This window comes from Pan paniscus, chromosome 9, assembly GCF_029289425.2.
Source record: "Pan paniscus chromosome 9, NHGRI_mPanPan1-v2.0_pri, whole genome shotgun sequence".
NCBI lineage: Eukaryota > Metazoa > Chordata > Mammalia > Primates > Hominidae > Pan > Pan paniscus.
Genome location: NC_073258.2, coordinates 13,288,903 through 13,304,447, shown reverse-complemented (window position 1 = coordinate 13,304,447; position 15,545 = coordinate 13,288,903). Strand labels below are relative to the sequence as shown.

The 15,545-nt window shown below is 41.1% G+C and overlaps 2 protein-coding genes and 1 long non-coding RNA gene across 6 annotated transcripts in view; 1 reads left to right on the top strand and 2 right to left on the bottom strand.

The window, feature by feature from the left end:
• LOC106635240 (uncharacterized) overlaps nucleotides 1-5,155 on the bottom strand; it is a 50,699-nt gene extending 45,544 nt beyond the window's left edge. Inside the window, exon 1 of one of the 2 annotated variants that reach the window (XR_004664998.3) lies at nucleotides 4,980-5,155. This is a non-coding gene — a long non-coding RNA (uncharacterized LOC106635240). The remainder of the gene's footprint in view (nucleotides 1-4,979) is intronic. The other variant, XR_001338600.4, reaches the window with a different exon arrangement.
• Nucleotides 5,156-5,292: 137 nt separating this feature from the next.
• ZBED5 (zinc finger BED-type containing 5) lies at nucleotides 5,293-10,552 on the top strand. Of its 3 annotated transcripts, none has more exons than XM_003818163.6 (3): nucleotides 5,293-5,484; nucleotides 7,090-7,203; nucleotides 8,263-10,552. In XM_003818163.6, the coding sequence occupies exon 3, from the start codon at nucleotides 8,404-8,406 to the stop codon at nucleotides 10,483-10,485; it is 2,082 nt and encodes a 693-aa protein (XP_003818211.1). In that variant the 5' UTR covers nucleotides 5,293-5,484; nucleotides 7,090-7,203; nucleotides 8,263-8,403; the 3' UTR covers nucleotides 10,486-10,552. The 3 variants fall into 3 exon arrangements, with proteins under 3 accessions (XP_003818211.1, XP_008969671.1, XP_003818213.1); XM_008971423.5 differs by having other exon boundaries at nucleotides 5,347-5,484; nucleotides 8,268-10,552; XM_003818165.6 differs by having other exon boundaries at nucleotides 5,347-5,484; nucleotides 8,231-10,552.
• Nucleotides 10,553-14,901: 4,349 nt separating this feature from the next.
• On the bottom strand, nucleotides 14,902-15,311 carry LOC106635239 (small ribosomal subunit protein eS27-like). Its single transcript, XM_014346690.4, has one exon. The coding sequence runs from the start codon at nucleotides 15,257-15,259 to the stop codon at nucleotides 15,005-15,007; it is 255 nt and encodes an 84-aa protein (XP_014202176.1). The 5' UTR covers nucleotides 15,260-15,311; the 3' UTR covers nucleotides 14,902-15,004.
• Between the last annotated feature and the right edge of the window lie 234 nt (nucleotides 15,312-15,545).

The following is a 15,545-nucleotide window of genomic DNA, read 5'->3' as shown; positions in this document are numbered from 1 at the left end:
GATTACAGGCATGAACCACTGCGCCTGGCCTTTTTTTTTTTTTTTTTGAGACAGTCTCGCTCTGTCACCCAGGCTGGAGTGCAATAGTGTGATCTCAGCTCATTGCAACCTCCACTTCCTGGGTTCAAGCAATTCTCCTGCTTCAGCTTCCGGAGCAGCTGGGATTATACGCTTGCACCCCATCATGCCCAGTTAATTTTTGTATATTCCTGCTCTTTTTTTTAACCACAACCAGATCTGGATTAAAAGGTGAGCAGTTGGGGCGTTGCCCAAATCATTTATCTGAAAGGGGCACTGAAATATCACTGGAATAATCAGTAACTATAGAGCCAATTAACATTTGCATAGGCAAATTCTTACACAAGTAGAGGAATATAAATTTTTTCCTGCTTCAGGGAAGTGGAAACTAAAAACAGTAGTATTAATCTTTCAATCTAAATAACAGAGGGAGGCTCTCTAGAAGAAAACGATGTTTATTTGGGAATACAGCATTCCAGTGGGAATATGTGTGCCATAGTAAACTATGTGCACATTCAGGGAGTTAAGGGAAGACAAAGGTTTTTAAAGGAAAAAGTGTGGAGGATTATAATAATTATTTTGAGATAATTATCTTTGGCTACAAAGATCAGTAACAAGGGTGACAGCAGCCCAAGACTGCACAGGGAGTTGCTGGGGAGATGTCCTTGAAGAACTATTTTTTGTCTAAGATTTTGACAGCGTTTGTACAAGGTCGTGGTTTTGCAGTGTTTTGTGACAGTTTTTGTTAGCAGGCATCTGTGCATGAGAATCCTCTTAATGGCCTTCCTGGGTTCTATTTGTCTGGGTTTTTTTGTTTGTTTGTTTTTTTCCCCCACACTAGTGACTCTATCTTGATTCTGACAATTTTCACAAACCTAAGAGTTACTGGATTTGTTTTTGTTGTTGTTTGAGACAGGGTCTTGCTATGTTTCCCAGGCTGGTCTGGAACTCCTGAATGGCATAAAATGTTACAAGGGATTGCATCTGAAGAAGGAGCCAAGAAATGTTTTTTTGTTATTGTCTATAATATTTTTAGTTCTACTTGAATTTTTCAACTCTATGCTTGCATTGCTTGGATAAAAATTAAAATTAAAACAAAACAACAAAAAGAATACCTCAAACTTGGGCCTTTAAGCCAGAACAAGTAAACTACACATCACAAGATCACTAGCTAAGGAGAGGGAGCTCCAGACATTCCTGTCCATAGTTGCCTTACTTCCCACCTAGCACTGTCACTGTGTAACATTGAAAACAAATTTTAAAAGCAAAAACAGTTTTGGGTCAGTGTGGTGGCTGGCTCATGCCTGCCACCCCAGCACTTTGGGAGGCAGAGGCGGACAGATTGCCTGAGCCCATGAGTTTGAGAGCAGCCTGGGCAGCATAGCAAGACCCTGTCTCTGTAAAAAGTAAAAAAGAAAAGCAAAACCAGTTTAATGAAAACCTTAAATGCCCAGTTAAAGAGTTGATCATGCCAACAATGGGATAACTTTGAGTAAAAAAATGACTTTAGGCTGGGTACAGTAGCTCATACCTGTAATCCTAACACTTTGGGAGGCTGAGGCAGGAGGATCACTTGAGCCCAGGAGTTCAAGACTACCCTGAGCAACATGACGAGACCTCATCTCTACAAAAAATACAAAAATTAGCCTGGTGTGGTGGTGGTGTGTGCCTGTAGTCCTAGCCATTCGGGAGGCTGAGGTGGGAGGATCACCTGAACCCAGGAGGTTGAGGCTGCAGTGAGCCATGATGGCACCACTGCACTCCAGCCTGAGCAATAGTGAAACCTCATCTCAAAAAAAAAAAAAAAAAGACTTTAATGTCTGTATTTTAGATAAAGTGCTTTTCTGTGTGCAGGATAAATTTGATAGAGATTGTCTGGTAGCTAAGAGATTGGTTAAGGAAACTGATAGTAAGCCTAGAGTGATGGCAGAAGAATTGGAGAGAAAAGTTGGTCTTAGAGATTAGAACAATGGAGGACTTTTTCTTGTTATTATTATTTTATGTATTATTTATGCATTTATTATTTTTATAGAGATGGGGTCTTGCTATGTTGCTCTGGTGTCGAACTCCTGGGCTCAGGCAATCCTCCTGCCCTGTCCTCCCAAAGTGCTAGGATTACAGGCATTGGCCACCATGCCTGGCCAAGGACTTCTTGGTGGCTGATCAGAGTCCTTTTTAATGGTAAGGCTCAGCCTCCTTACCTAATACATTACTGTAATATTATTCACAATAGTTTTCTGCCTAATATAAATCAAGTATGCACATAAACACAGTTTGTAGTTCCCACAACCAGCATCACACCTAATCCAGGTTCTGCCACTAATTAGTTATTGGAACTGGGGCAAGTTATTTACCTCTTTGTGCTTAATTTCCTTATCTGTAAAATAAGGTTAATCAACTGATAAAATTGTTGTGAACAGTAAAAGACTTAATACATTTACAAGTGTATAGGCCAGGCCTGGTGGCTCATACCCGTAATCCCAGCACTTTGGGAGGCCAATGCGGGTGACTCGTTTGAGGCCAGGAGTTTGAGATCAGCCTAGGTAACATGGCAAAACCCCATCGTTATAAAAAAATACAAAAATTAGCCAGACACGGTGGCATGCACCTGTAGTCCCAGCTACTCAGGAGGCTGAGGTGGAAAGATCATTTCAGCCTGGGAGGTTGAGGTTGCACGGAGCTAAGATCGTGCCACTGCACTCCAGCCTGGGCAACAGAGTGAGACCCTGACTCAAAAAAACAAAAAACAAAAACAAAAAAAGCGTATACAATAGCTCCCCGGCCTACATTATGTATTCAATAAGTGCTAGCTATGTATTACTGGTCTGAGTTCTACATTGTCTGTATTTTTTCTTATCTGTCCCATCAACATTCTGTAATAATTTGACACAACGATTACAAAAAAAGTTAAGTTTCATGAACTTTAATTATGAGACACTTCAGATTTGGGGCCCTATATTAATCCATTCTCACACTGCTATAAAGAAATACCGAGACTGGGTAATTTATAAAGGAAAGAGGTTTAATTGACTCAGCTGCACATGCCTGGGTGGCCTCACAAAATTTTCCAATCATGGAGGAAGGGGAAGCAGGTACGTCTTACAGGGCAGGTCTTACATGGCGGCAGGTGAGAGAGAGCATGTGAGACCACAGGAAAAACTACCATTTATAAAACCATCAGGTCGTGTGAGAATTCACTTAACTATCCAATCACTTTAATCCTTCCATACGTGGGGATTAAAATTCGATATAAGATTTGGGTAGGGACACAGAGTCAAATCATATCAGGACCTAATTCCTAAACTTTAGATGTACTTATTTAAACACTATTCTGCCTAACAGTTTAATATTTTGGGTTTTCCCTCTTCATGAAGATGTAAACAAGATGTGTAAAGATTGGTTTGGGAGCCTATCGCAAGGACAGGAAAATCAAACACCGCATGTTCTCACTCATAGGTGGGAATAGAACAATGAGAACACCTGGACACAGGGTGGGGAACATCACACACCAGGGCCTGTCGTGGGGTGGGGGGAGGGGGGAGGGATAGCCCTAGGAGATATACCTAATGTAAATGACGAGTTAACGAGTGCAGCACACCAACATGGCACATGTATACATATGTAACAAACCTGCACGTTGTGCACCCTAGAACTTAAAGTATAATAATAAAAAAAATAAAAAATAAAAAAAGATTGGTTTGGGAGCACATATGTAAAAGGTTTTTCTAAAATATGAAACACGAAAATATATTATTCCAATATTATTCTGAAGCGAGACAACTCCTGCAATTACAAAATCCTTTGCTCTTCAAGCGCGACTGTACCCCCTTCCCAAAAACGATTTATGCATTTATGGTTAAAGTTCAAATGAAGCTGATTTAATATAAATAATTTAAAAATAATAATGAGAATATATGGACAGCTTACTATAGGGTGAGATGATGTTGTAATTGACTTTAAAACATTTGGAACTAAATGTCAGTCCTAGGAAATTATGCACTCCTGTAAATTGTGTTATTAAGGGTTAGGTTTCTTTCAACACTTTAGATATTTGATCAGAAGCATATTTAAGAAAAACGAAAGCTGCCCTTGCTTTTGACCCCAAGTTGGGAATTTTCTATCATTGGTGCAGTGCCTGAAAATACGATCCAATCTTCATTTAGTCATTTGTACGGAGTCTGGAAAGGCTAAAACATTGCAAATAATAGGACCTACTCGTACTTTCCCCGCTTAAGAAGCGTATCTATTTCAAGGTGCCTATTTGGAAAAACAGACTCCAGGTCTCCACCACAGAACTTAACACAAAATGAAAGCACACAACCCGCAGCCTTTGGCTGTGGTGTTTTTGAAAACAAGGAAGGGCACAGAACCATGGCTTAAAATACCCGAAAGCTGCAGCCCACAAAAAGAGTATTTCAGGGCGGGCTGGCCGTTCCCCGCAGGCAAACGTTCGGTGCAGGCGGCCGGGCGTTCCTGCGGGGAGGGCGCCACTGTGATGCAAAGACATCAAGCGGACTTTCAGCTTGCCCGTGGACGCTGCGGTGCCGCTTTCCCTATCCAGTCCTGTTCCCGCGGCTCCCCAGCCTACCCCGGGCCGACCAAGAGGTCTGGCGGGGTCTGCGCCGCATCAGCGCCCGCTCGTCAGGCCTAGCCCTCCGCACAGCTAAGGCCGACCAGACCCCTAGACACTCCGTCGTCGGGTGTGGGGCGGAGAAGCAAAGGGCGAGTTTTCTTCCCAGATTCCAGTGGGAACCAAAAAAAGGAGTTGGCAGCTGTGTAAACTGGACCTGGGGTGCGGCCTCCGGGAACAAAAGAGGTGATAAATGCACAGCAGCCGAGGTTCTGCGTGCCCCCTTGGGGCCACTACGAATCCCCGTCAATCACCCCAGTCCGGGCAGAGGGCCAGAAATGATGAAAATGCAGATTCATGGCTTCCACTCCAGCCCTACAAGATCACCAACCGTATCTGGCAGTACCCAGGAATCTGCATTCTCGACAAGCGTCCGCGCCGACGGGGCTAGTGAAGTTTGAGAACAATTGCTTCCTACCCAGCCGCTCCGCTATCACCTAGGTAACACGGCCGCTGCGGCTGAGGCTGTGACTGCGGCTGCGGCTGGGCCGCGCCTCAACCGAGCTTGGTCCTTTCCTTTGGTCCCGCCCCGCTGCTCAGCGCGGATTGGTGGCGGGACGCAAATCTGGCGCTGATTGGGCGGCGGCAGAGTCGCTCGTGAAGACTCTAGGGTTCGGGTGCTCTAGAGTGCTAAATTTATCTTCAGACCAGCGACCGCGCCAGCCGCGAATCGGATCTCTATGGAGATGGCCTAGGCGATATCCCTGAGCTGAGAGCATCACCCTGTCCCCGAATCCTTCTTTCCTCTCTGTTTTGTTTTTCATTCCCCTCCCTCTCTCCCCTCCCCCTCCAGTCCACGACGACTGGCTGTTGACCCTGTTCAGGCCTCGGTGAAGGTGAGGAGCGGAGCCGCCGCCGCGGCTAAGCGGTGCGCTCTGAAATGGCCGCTTCCTGGAACTGCCTAAGATGGCGGTCGCGGGCTCTGCTGGGGACCGCGGCGCTGCTGTGCAGCCCAGCCGCGGCGAAATCCGTTCTCTCCATCGCTGATGGAGATGAAATAGAGAGATGGTGTTGGGTGCTGAGACGTTTTCATGTGGTCGTTAGCGCAGGCGGCCGCCCGGGGACGCGAGAGAAGTCCTGAGGCGAGGGTGGGCTGCGACTGGTAGGGAGCCCCCCAGTCGTGGCAATCTGTGGGCAGCGCGCACCTGTGACAGGGAGGAGCTGAGGGATAGTTGGCCCTGGCTGCACATCCAGGTGACCGTTTAAAAAAGCATTTAGGTGTTGGAAGGAGCATCTGTTCCCACCTTTTTGGCTGGCCTGCACTCAGATCCTGTCCTCCTGACCCTGAGGGTATTGTTCCCAGCCGGAACCGCCCGAAGATAGGGGAGAAAGGATTGTGATACTTGTCAGTTTAACCGGAAGGAGACTAAAGACGGAAGTTTTCCCCGCTCTTCAGGGAGTGGAAAGGAAACTTCACTCTCAAAGGAGTCCAGATTCTTTGTCCTCGAGAAATTCGGGGAAACACCTTTGAAGAGGTGGGGTTGAGGACCTCCTTTCTGAAAACAAAAGCTTCCTACTCTTCTGTGTCCTCTGGCAACGAGAGGGATCCTAATCTTTTACGTGAACCAGCAGCTCCACAAAGTTCTCCGTTGCAAAATCCAAAAGGAGACTGTGGAAGGAGAATCTGCTTTTTTGCTCCCAATAAGAAGTAGGGCTTTATGCTGTTGCTAGTATGAGACCCTCGACTTTCTGGCAGTTGTAACCCATTGTTCATCCGTTTCGCTGCATAACCCAACTACTAGTAACGAGATTTTTTTAGTAGTTGGGGAATTAAAAGTATTCAGGAACACGCAAGTAATGGCTAGACACATGGGCTATGCAGTCAAACTTTTTGGGCTCTGAACTTGGTTTTTCACTTACAAGAGGTGTTAGCGAGATGTGTTAACCTGTGTCTGTTTATCTCTAAAGTGGGGTTATTAATAATCCTTGTGTCTTCATAGATGAGATAATCTATATGAGGGATTTAGCAGTAATTGGCATACAGCAAACAATCATCAGTCATTAGACATTGTTTACCTGAGGAGATTGGTCACTGGGGGGCTAAAAATGATTGTAGTGAAAGAACTGCTTCATGTAATAGTTCTATGTATAATTCCATTTTAGATTCAAGACCTAGTTTTAGAGACATTGATGAGGTTGTACTTTTAAAAATTAGGCTTAGTTTCAAGTTCTAGAAAGTGTGGTGGTGGTGTTGTTTTAACATGTTTCTATGAAGTCAGTAGGTGGGGGAACATCTCAAAGCATCTAAATTGCCAAGATATTGAACAGGATGAAAATGTTAGAATTTTTACTATGCTAGGCGTCTTCTCTTTCAGTCCAAGATCTGCATTGCAGTAAAGAATCATTTTCACTGCTTAGATCCAGAAAGAATAAACCCATCTTACGGGTTTATAGTTAGTTCTGCTTGTTACTGTATCTAATTTTAATTTTTCTCATTCTAGGCTTTTGGTTACTCCCCTTCCCACCCCATCCCTTAATTTTATTCTTTTGAAGAGTGCATTTCAAGCTGCCAAGGTGAAGAGAGGGATTACAGAAAGGAGAACACCTTATTTCAGGTATCTTATCCTCTACCCCTTAATAGGAGAACCATTTTGACTCAAGATCTAACATGAGAATACAAAACTTACTCTATAGCCAGGTTATAAAGTTTAAATCAAAAGTAGCTATATTTGGACAGACATAATTTGTATGCCTTGATTTATAGAGTTAATAGTATTCTTTAGCAATCCTTAGATTGCATTATCCTTTTCATTTTGATTTGTTTTATTATATGAGAAATAAACCTCTTAAATGAGAGTTTATATTTTTTTTTTAGGTCCTGGTTAAGTCGTCACCTGTCGTATAAATAGAATGCAGAGTTATCTGTAAAAATATACATTACTTTCATTGAATCTTAATTTGGATAATATAAACATTTATATAATTTAAGTCCAGAGAAACAGTACCTAACTTTTGATATACAATTTATTCTTCATTGTTAACGCATAACATTTAGGATACAGTAGAATTATGTATCTCGCAAAACTTGGAACTGTGTGTGTGTTTAATTCACTTCTTCAGAATTGTTGCTAGCCCTGAAGGGACTTCAGATATAGAATAGTATCAACAACTAATACATCTAATGGCAGTAGGCATCAAAAGCTAAAAGAGATTTCACAATACTACATACCATGAGACAGGGCTGATAAATTATGGCCCATGCTGTCTGATTTTGTACGTAAAGTTTTATTGGAACACACCTGTGTCCATTCTTTCATGTATTGTCTATGGCTGCTGTCATGTTACAACTACAGAGTTGAGAGTAGTTGTAACAGAGACTATATGGCCCTTGACCAAAAAAAGCCTGCCAACCCCTGCCATGGGACATATTCTTCAGGGTCCCTTTCTTAAAAATATGTATAACAACTCTTAATAATTTATTGGCTCAGTGATTCCCAAATTATGTTTTATAGAATATTAATATTCTCTAAGTTAATAAATGTTTTGAGAAAATGATTGATGCTAATATTAGTTTTTCTTTATGGTTGATTTTAATATGTTTATTTAAATATGAGATTAAGACTGCTAAACTCATTTCTATAGCTTTTATTTTTATGTGATAATCTACCTTTAAGAAAAGGTGTACCATACCTGAGAGCACCAGGAAGTCGCATGAGAGATCACCTGATACATGAACGTATGATGTTCCATCTGCGCATTGATGAATAGGCAGCATTTACAAATTAACTGATGTGTTGCTGTATATCATCTCTTTGATGATTGCTCCTCTTCTTTGTATCCTGTCTTATAATTTCAACACATTTGTGATACTCAATGTCTATTCTAAATTAACCATGTTTTGTACCACAAACTCATTGCCCATGGATCTGTTGCTGAAACAAGGAAGTCTTAAACAAGAAGTGGAATCTTTCTGTTATCAGATTGTGTCTGAATCAAATGATCAGAAGGTTGGAATATTACAAAGTGAAGATAAGCATTTGCAACCTTCAGTTTCTAAAAAATCAGAAGGTGAGCTTTCCAGGGTCAAATTTATATCCAATTCCAACAAAATAACATTTAGTAAAAAACCGAAAAGAAGAAAATATGATGAAAGTTATTTGTCTTTTGGATTTACTTACTTCGGAAATAGAGATGCACCTCATGCTCAGTGTGTATTATGTAAGAAAATTTTATCAAATAGCTCTTTAGCCCCTAGTAAGCTTCGAAGACATTTGGAAACTAAACATGCTGCATATAAAGACAAAGACATAAGCTTTTTCAAGCAACATCTCGATTCACCTGAAAATAATAAACCCCCAACACCTAAAATTGTGAATACAGATAATGAAAGTGCTACAGAAGCATCGTACAATGTAAGTTACCATATAGCGCTGAGTGGAGAGGCTCATACTATTGGAGAATTGCTTATCAAACCTTGTGCAAAAGATGTAGTGATGCGGATGTTTGATGAACAATATAGTAAAAAAATAGATGCAGTACAGCTATCAAACAGTACTGTTGCACGTCGAATTAAGGATCTAGCTGCTGACATTGAAGAAGAGCTTGTTTGTAGACTGAAAATTTGTGATGGGTTTTCACTGCAACTAGATGAATCAGCTGATGTTTCAGGACTTGCTGTGCTGCTTGTGTTTGTTCGTTATAGGTTTAATAAGTCTATTGAGGAAGACCTACTCCTGTGTGAATCTTTGCAAAGTAATGCTACCGGTGAAGAAATATTCAACTGTATCAACAGTTTTATGCAGAAACATGAAATTGAATGGGAAAAATGTGTTGATGTTTGTAGTGATGCTTCTAGGGCAGTGGATGGGAAAATTGCCGAAGCTGTCACCTTAATAAAATATGTGGCTCCCGAAAGCACCAGTAGTCACTGCCTATTATACAGACATGCACTGGCAGTTAAAATAATGCCTACATCTCTAAAAAATGTGCTAGACCAGGCAGTACAAATCATCAATTATATTAAAGCTCGACCACATCAATCCAGACTATTAAAAATTTTATGTGAGGAAATGGGTGCTCAGCACACAGCACTTCTTCTAAATACAGAGGTGAGGTGGCTTTCTCGAGGTAAAGTTCTTGTAAGACTTTTTGAACTTCGTCGTGAACTTTTGGTTTTCATGGATTCTGCTTTTCGACTATCTGATTGTTTAACAAATTCATCTTGGCTGCTAAGACTTGCATATCTTGCAGATATTTTTACTAAATTAAATGAAGTTAATTTGTCAATGCAAGGAAGAAATGTGACCGTTTTTACAGTATTTGATAAAATGTCGTCATTGTTAAGAAAATTGGAATTTTGGGCCTCATCTGTAGAAGAAGAAAACTTTGATTGTTTTCCTACACTCAGTGATTTTTTGACTGAAATTAATTCTACAGTTGATAAAGATATTTGCAGTGCCATTGTGCAGCACCTAAGGGGTTTGCGCGCTACTCTGTTAAAATACTTTCCTGTAACAAATGACAATAATGCTTGGGTTAGAAATCCATTTACAGTTACTGTTAAACCAGCTTCATTAGTAGCACGGGACTATGAGAGCCTAATTGATTTAACATCTGATTCTCAAGTGAAGCAAAATTTTAGTGAACTTTCACTAAATGATTTTTGGAGTAGCCTAATTCAGGAATACCCAAGCATTGCAAGGCGTGCAGTGCGTGTACTTCTTCCTTTTGCTACAATGCACCTGTGTGAAACGGGGTTTTCATATTACGCTGCAACAAAAACAAAATATAGGAAAAGACTTGATGCTGCACCTCATATGCGAATCCGACTTAGCAATATTACACCTAATATTAAGCGGATATGTGATAAAAAGACACAAAAACACTGTTCTCATTAAAATTGGAGGAGTTTGCATGTCTCATGATAACCAAATGTAAGATGAAAATAAAAGATGATTTACTTCATCTCTGGTATTTGGGGGATTTAAATAAAATGATTCCTTTTTTTATACTATTTAGATTTTAAGAAGGCTAAAGAATCAAACGTTTTAAACATATTGTGTTATTATTGGTATTTCTTTACATTGTAATTTTAAAGAGTTCCATGATCATAACTGGGAAATAATGATCCCCAAGATAAAGTCCCAGTCCCTTAACATATCTCTTCAGGATCTAATCCCTACCAATCTTTCCGTGTCTACTCTGCAGCTCTCCAATCCCATGGAACTTCTTGCCATTCCCTAAACATATCACACTGTTTTATTGTTTCAGGTCTCAAAAAGCGATTCTGTCCCCATCTTACTTTCTGGTAGGCTCCTATTTGCTTCAACACTTTGACTTGTAGGTACTTTCATTCTCTGTATCTTCCTATTTTGATGCTGTTTCACACTTGAATTTAATGTTTGTGTCTGTCTCAACTGTGAACTCCTTGATGGTCTCATGGTTCCCAATGTTTTCAGACTAAGCTCTTAGAGAGTCTTATCGAGTCTTATCCAAATCTGTGTCTCCATAATCTGGAAAAAGGCTTTACTAAATTAGATGCTCAGTAAAGGAAAAAAATGTTGGTGAAAGTGAACCAACAAAAAATGGAATGGGGGATTTCCTACATTCATTGATTGGTATGGTAGCAGGTGTACACACTGCTACCCTTTGGGTTTTTTGACTCACTTACTCTATTAACTAGAGTTCAGTGTGGCCATTATGCAGAGGTCATCGAGGAATGTCATAGTTTTATGATTCAGGCTGAACTATTGAGGGAGAGGGGATGAAGTGTGAAGAGTATTTTCAGATACTTTGTTTTTTTCTCAGTTCCTATATAGATTGTTGTAAATTCCACATGCAGTATAAATTAATGAGACTTTACTGTAGTCAGAGATGCTTAGACCAGAAATCAGTTTGTTCTTATAATACTGTAAAAATTTCCTGACTGAATTTCCTGTCTCTGGGCTACTTTTCCTACATCACATCATGCAACACAGTTCACCAACTCAGTGTTAAATATTTGTTACTCCTGTAGTCAAGAACTACTGTAGATAACCATTATTTAATCTCATTTATTGAAACTTCCATTTTAGGGAGTAAAGGTACCACCCCCCACCATTAAGGCAGAATGTGGTAAAATGACTAGGTTCAAGTACCTACTTTACTTTGTAATGTACGGTAATCTGAACTTGAACCTCAGTTGTTTCATCTATAAAATTACAATTACGCCTCCTTTGAAGGGTTGTTATCAAGATTAAATGTGAATGTATAAATATAAAGCCCCTAACAGTTGATGATCAGGAGTAGGTGTACAGCATATATTAGTTCTCTGCCATATCCAACTATGTTCCAGTTAAAGTTGAATCTACACTTCACACTTCTAATCTGGATTTTTATTCTCTGGAGACTCAACAGTTTACTAGACCATGGGACATTTCCTGATCCAAGGCAACAAGATTACATACTTCTAGCCCAGGTTTTTCCTCCTTGTTGCCTTATTAAGCACTTATTTATCTGTGAGGAACTTTATTTTATTTATTTATTTATTTTTTGAGACAGAGTCTTGCTCTGTCACCCAGGCTGGATTACAGTGACGCGATCTTGGCTCACTGCAACCTCTGCCTCCCAAGTTCAACCAATTCTCATGCCTCAGCCTCTGAAGTAGCTGGGATTACAAGTGTGCACCACCACCCCCAGCTAATTTTGTTTGTGCTGGAGTAAAGTGGCGTGATCTCACCTCACTGCAACTTCAGTCCCCACCCCCCGCCCGCCCCCCATCCCCCAGCGATTCTCCTGCCTCATCCTCCCGAGTAGCTGGAATTACAGGCACGTGCCACCACACCCAGCTAATTTTTGTATTTTTAGTAGAGACGGGTTTTCTGCATGTTGGCCAGGCTGGTCCCGAACTCTTGATCTCAGGTGATCCACCCGCCTCGGCCTCTCAAAGTGCTAAGATTGCAGGCATGAGCCACCACAGCTGGCCTAATTTTTGTATTTTTAGTAGAGACGGGGTTTCACCATGTTGGCCAGGCTGATCTTGAACTCCTGACCTCAGGTGATCCGCCCACCTAGGCCTCCCAAAGCACTGGGATTACCGATGTGAGCCACTGCGCCCAGCCTGTCAGGCACTTTAATAGTTGCTTTGTATTTATCTATAATCTTTACAACAATCTTATGGGATTCAGTCATTTTTGGACTTGACCTAGGTCATAGGTAATTAGCAGGATTTAGTTTAAAGTAAGTCTTTCCCAAATACAGAGCTTTTTCCCATCATTGCCTTCTGAACTTTTCTAAGACAAACAGTGACTTGGAAGTACAGCCTGAAACTGCCTACTAGAATCTGGACATTTCTTTGAAGTCTTGTGTTTACTTCTAAATTCACCGAAATTGGCTAATTTAAAATATGACTAATTTTCATGTAAAATATAGAGTAAATTGCTGTCAACTACTAATTCCTTAGAAGATGTATCATAATTTCTTATATATGCAATGCTTTTTATTTACTAGTCCCAGAATTATACCCTAGTTTGAGAAGGATGTGCAGTTCCTTAATATCTGTGTCCAGCATATACCTCAAGCCTGGTAACTAGACTCCTGGGATTGCTGAGTTCGAGCCCTTCATTAGATTATTTGTCCAAGATGTCAGCCTCTTAAAATATAAAACCATTCTTGTTTTCCAGTCCTTTTCCCCTAACCTCCTTGGAGACTCTAGATTCCTGCTCTTAAGTCCAAGTCCATTATCTGAGACCCTGCTGTCTGCTACTAGACCTTTTTAATGCTGACCCTACCCATTTTGGTTCTTGATGCCAGCTGTTCACCTCATCTGTAACGTATCAGGACTAAATTATGGATACCATGCACAGCTAGTGAGAATGGACTTTTAGTACCTGAAGGTGGGTCTGGTGGACAACAGACAAGTCGAGTTCCAGATAGCAACTAGTTCTAGATTACCCTAACCTAAATGTAGTTACCGTGACTGAATCCCAAAGAGAAGATTCTTTTCCTTTGTATTTAAACCCTACCTACCCTTCAGAATTGGCTTTTTTTTCTCTAAATAAAACCAAAGGAAACCAAGTAACAAGCACTGCCAGCCTCCCTTTCTTCCATACTTCCAAAGCCCTTTGGTTACCCTTCTGCCACTGTAATGTCCCTGAGACTGTAATAATGAAGCCCTCTCTGGAGCTGGAGGGAAACCTCTGACAAACCCTTTCACGTAAAAGAGAGAACAACTCTTAGAGGAAGAAATGAATGGCATTCCATGTGATAAACGGAAGAGCTGTTTGGGGACTAAATTACATTCTCATGGCACCCTCAAATGATAGCTGCTCTTCCAACTGATGCATAAAACAGTAAAATGCCCCTCTTGTGTCCAACGCAAAAGGACTTTCCCACTTTTAATCCCTATATTTACAATAATTGAAATTGCCTTGATTTCTTAATTATGATTATTTCATAAGTTAGACTTGCCCTACCACCCCACATACAAAAATACACCATAAGCTCTTTGTGGGTATGATGTGTCATTCATAAATCTTGGTAAATTTCTAATAATATAAAAAGTAAACAGCGAATTGAGTTTCCTAGCTTAAAAAGTGAAGTATTAAGGTAAAACACAATTCCTACTATATGTAACATTACGAAAATTAACTTTGGCCCAGTGCAGTGGCTCACGCCTCTAATCTCAGCATTTTGGGAAGCCAACATGGGCAGATCACTTGAGCTCATGGGTTCGAGACCAGCCTGGGCAACATGGCGAAGTCCTATCTCTACAAAAAAATACAAGAATTAGCTGTGTGTGGTGATGCATGCTGGTTGCCTTAACCTCACTTAAACAGATAAGGCAGTAACTAGTCTTTGCCCTTCAAACACTTCAAAAGCAATATTTCTTTTTTTAGAGACAGGATCTCTTATCCCAGCTGCAGTGCAGTGGCACAATCATAGCTCACTGTAACCTCACTCCTGGGCTCAAGGTGTCCTCCCACCTCAACCTCCTGAGCAGCTAGGACTGCAGGTATGGACCACCATGCCTAGCTTTTTTATTATTATTTTTGCAGAGACTGGGTCTTGGTATGTTACCTGGACTGGCCTGGAACTCCTAGCCTCAAGCCATTCTCCTGCCTCAGCCTTTCAAAGTGTTGGGATTACAGGCATGAGCCACCAGCCAGCAGCATTTCTTTAATAAATTCCCCTGTTGCCTTAAAAATGCAGCTTTGCTGCCCCAAATATAAGTCACCTACAATTCTTGAAAGAATTTGTTAGCTATGTAAACCTGGCTGCCTCTGGAACTTACATGTTTGTTTACCTTTATTTTTAAAAGTTGGCATAAGTATACTGTTTTTTTTTTTGTTTTTTTTTGTTTTTTTTTTTGTTTTTTTTTTTTTTATCCAAAATGTGTTTATTGAGATGGTTTCCCACTCATCTTGACTCAGAGTGCTTTTAGTGCTGCTTCCTCCTGAAGGAACATCCTTCTGTAAGCCTTGCTTTTCCTCCTGTAGGCTGGCAGAGGACAGTGGAGCAGCCAACACACAAAACTACCGTTTGTGCATGGCTAAAGACCGTGGTGATTTTATAGCATCCTGGGCATTTCACATCCATGAAGTAGGAATTGGGGCTCTCCACCAGGCGTTTCTTCTTGTGTTTCCTCTTCTCCTCTTCTGGAGAGGGATGAAGGAGATCCTTTGCGAGAGGCATGTTCTCGGGTGCGTAGGTCGTCACCGCCGGAAAGGCAAGTATACTGTTAATTAGTACAATCACCGCCGGAAAGGCAAGTATACTGTTAATTAGTACAATGGAAAGAATTCTTAAGTGGGTGTCAAGAGACGTGTTCTGCTACTAATTAACTGCCTTAGGTAAGTTCACTCCCCTCTCTAGGCCTTAGTTTCTTAAGTGAAAGATGTTGAACTAGAATGAGCTCTGGGCTTGGCGTGGTTGTTCACACCTGTAATCCCAACACTTTGAGAGGCCAAAGGAGGATTCT

Excerpts from the sequence above, each read along its gene's own strand:
- ZBED5 (XM_003818163.6), top strand. The coding sequence starts at position 8,404 with ATGATTGCTCCTCTTCTTTGTATCCTGTCTTATAATTTCAACACATTT.
- LOC106635239 (XM_014346690.4), bottom strand. The coding sequence starts at position 15,259 with ATGCCTCTCGCAAAGGATCTCCTTCATCCCTCTCCAGAAGAGGAGAAG.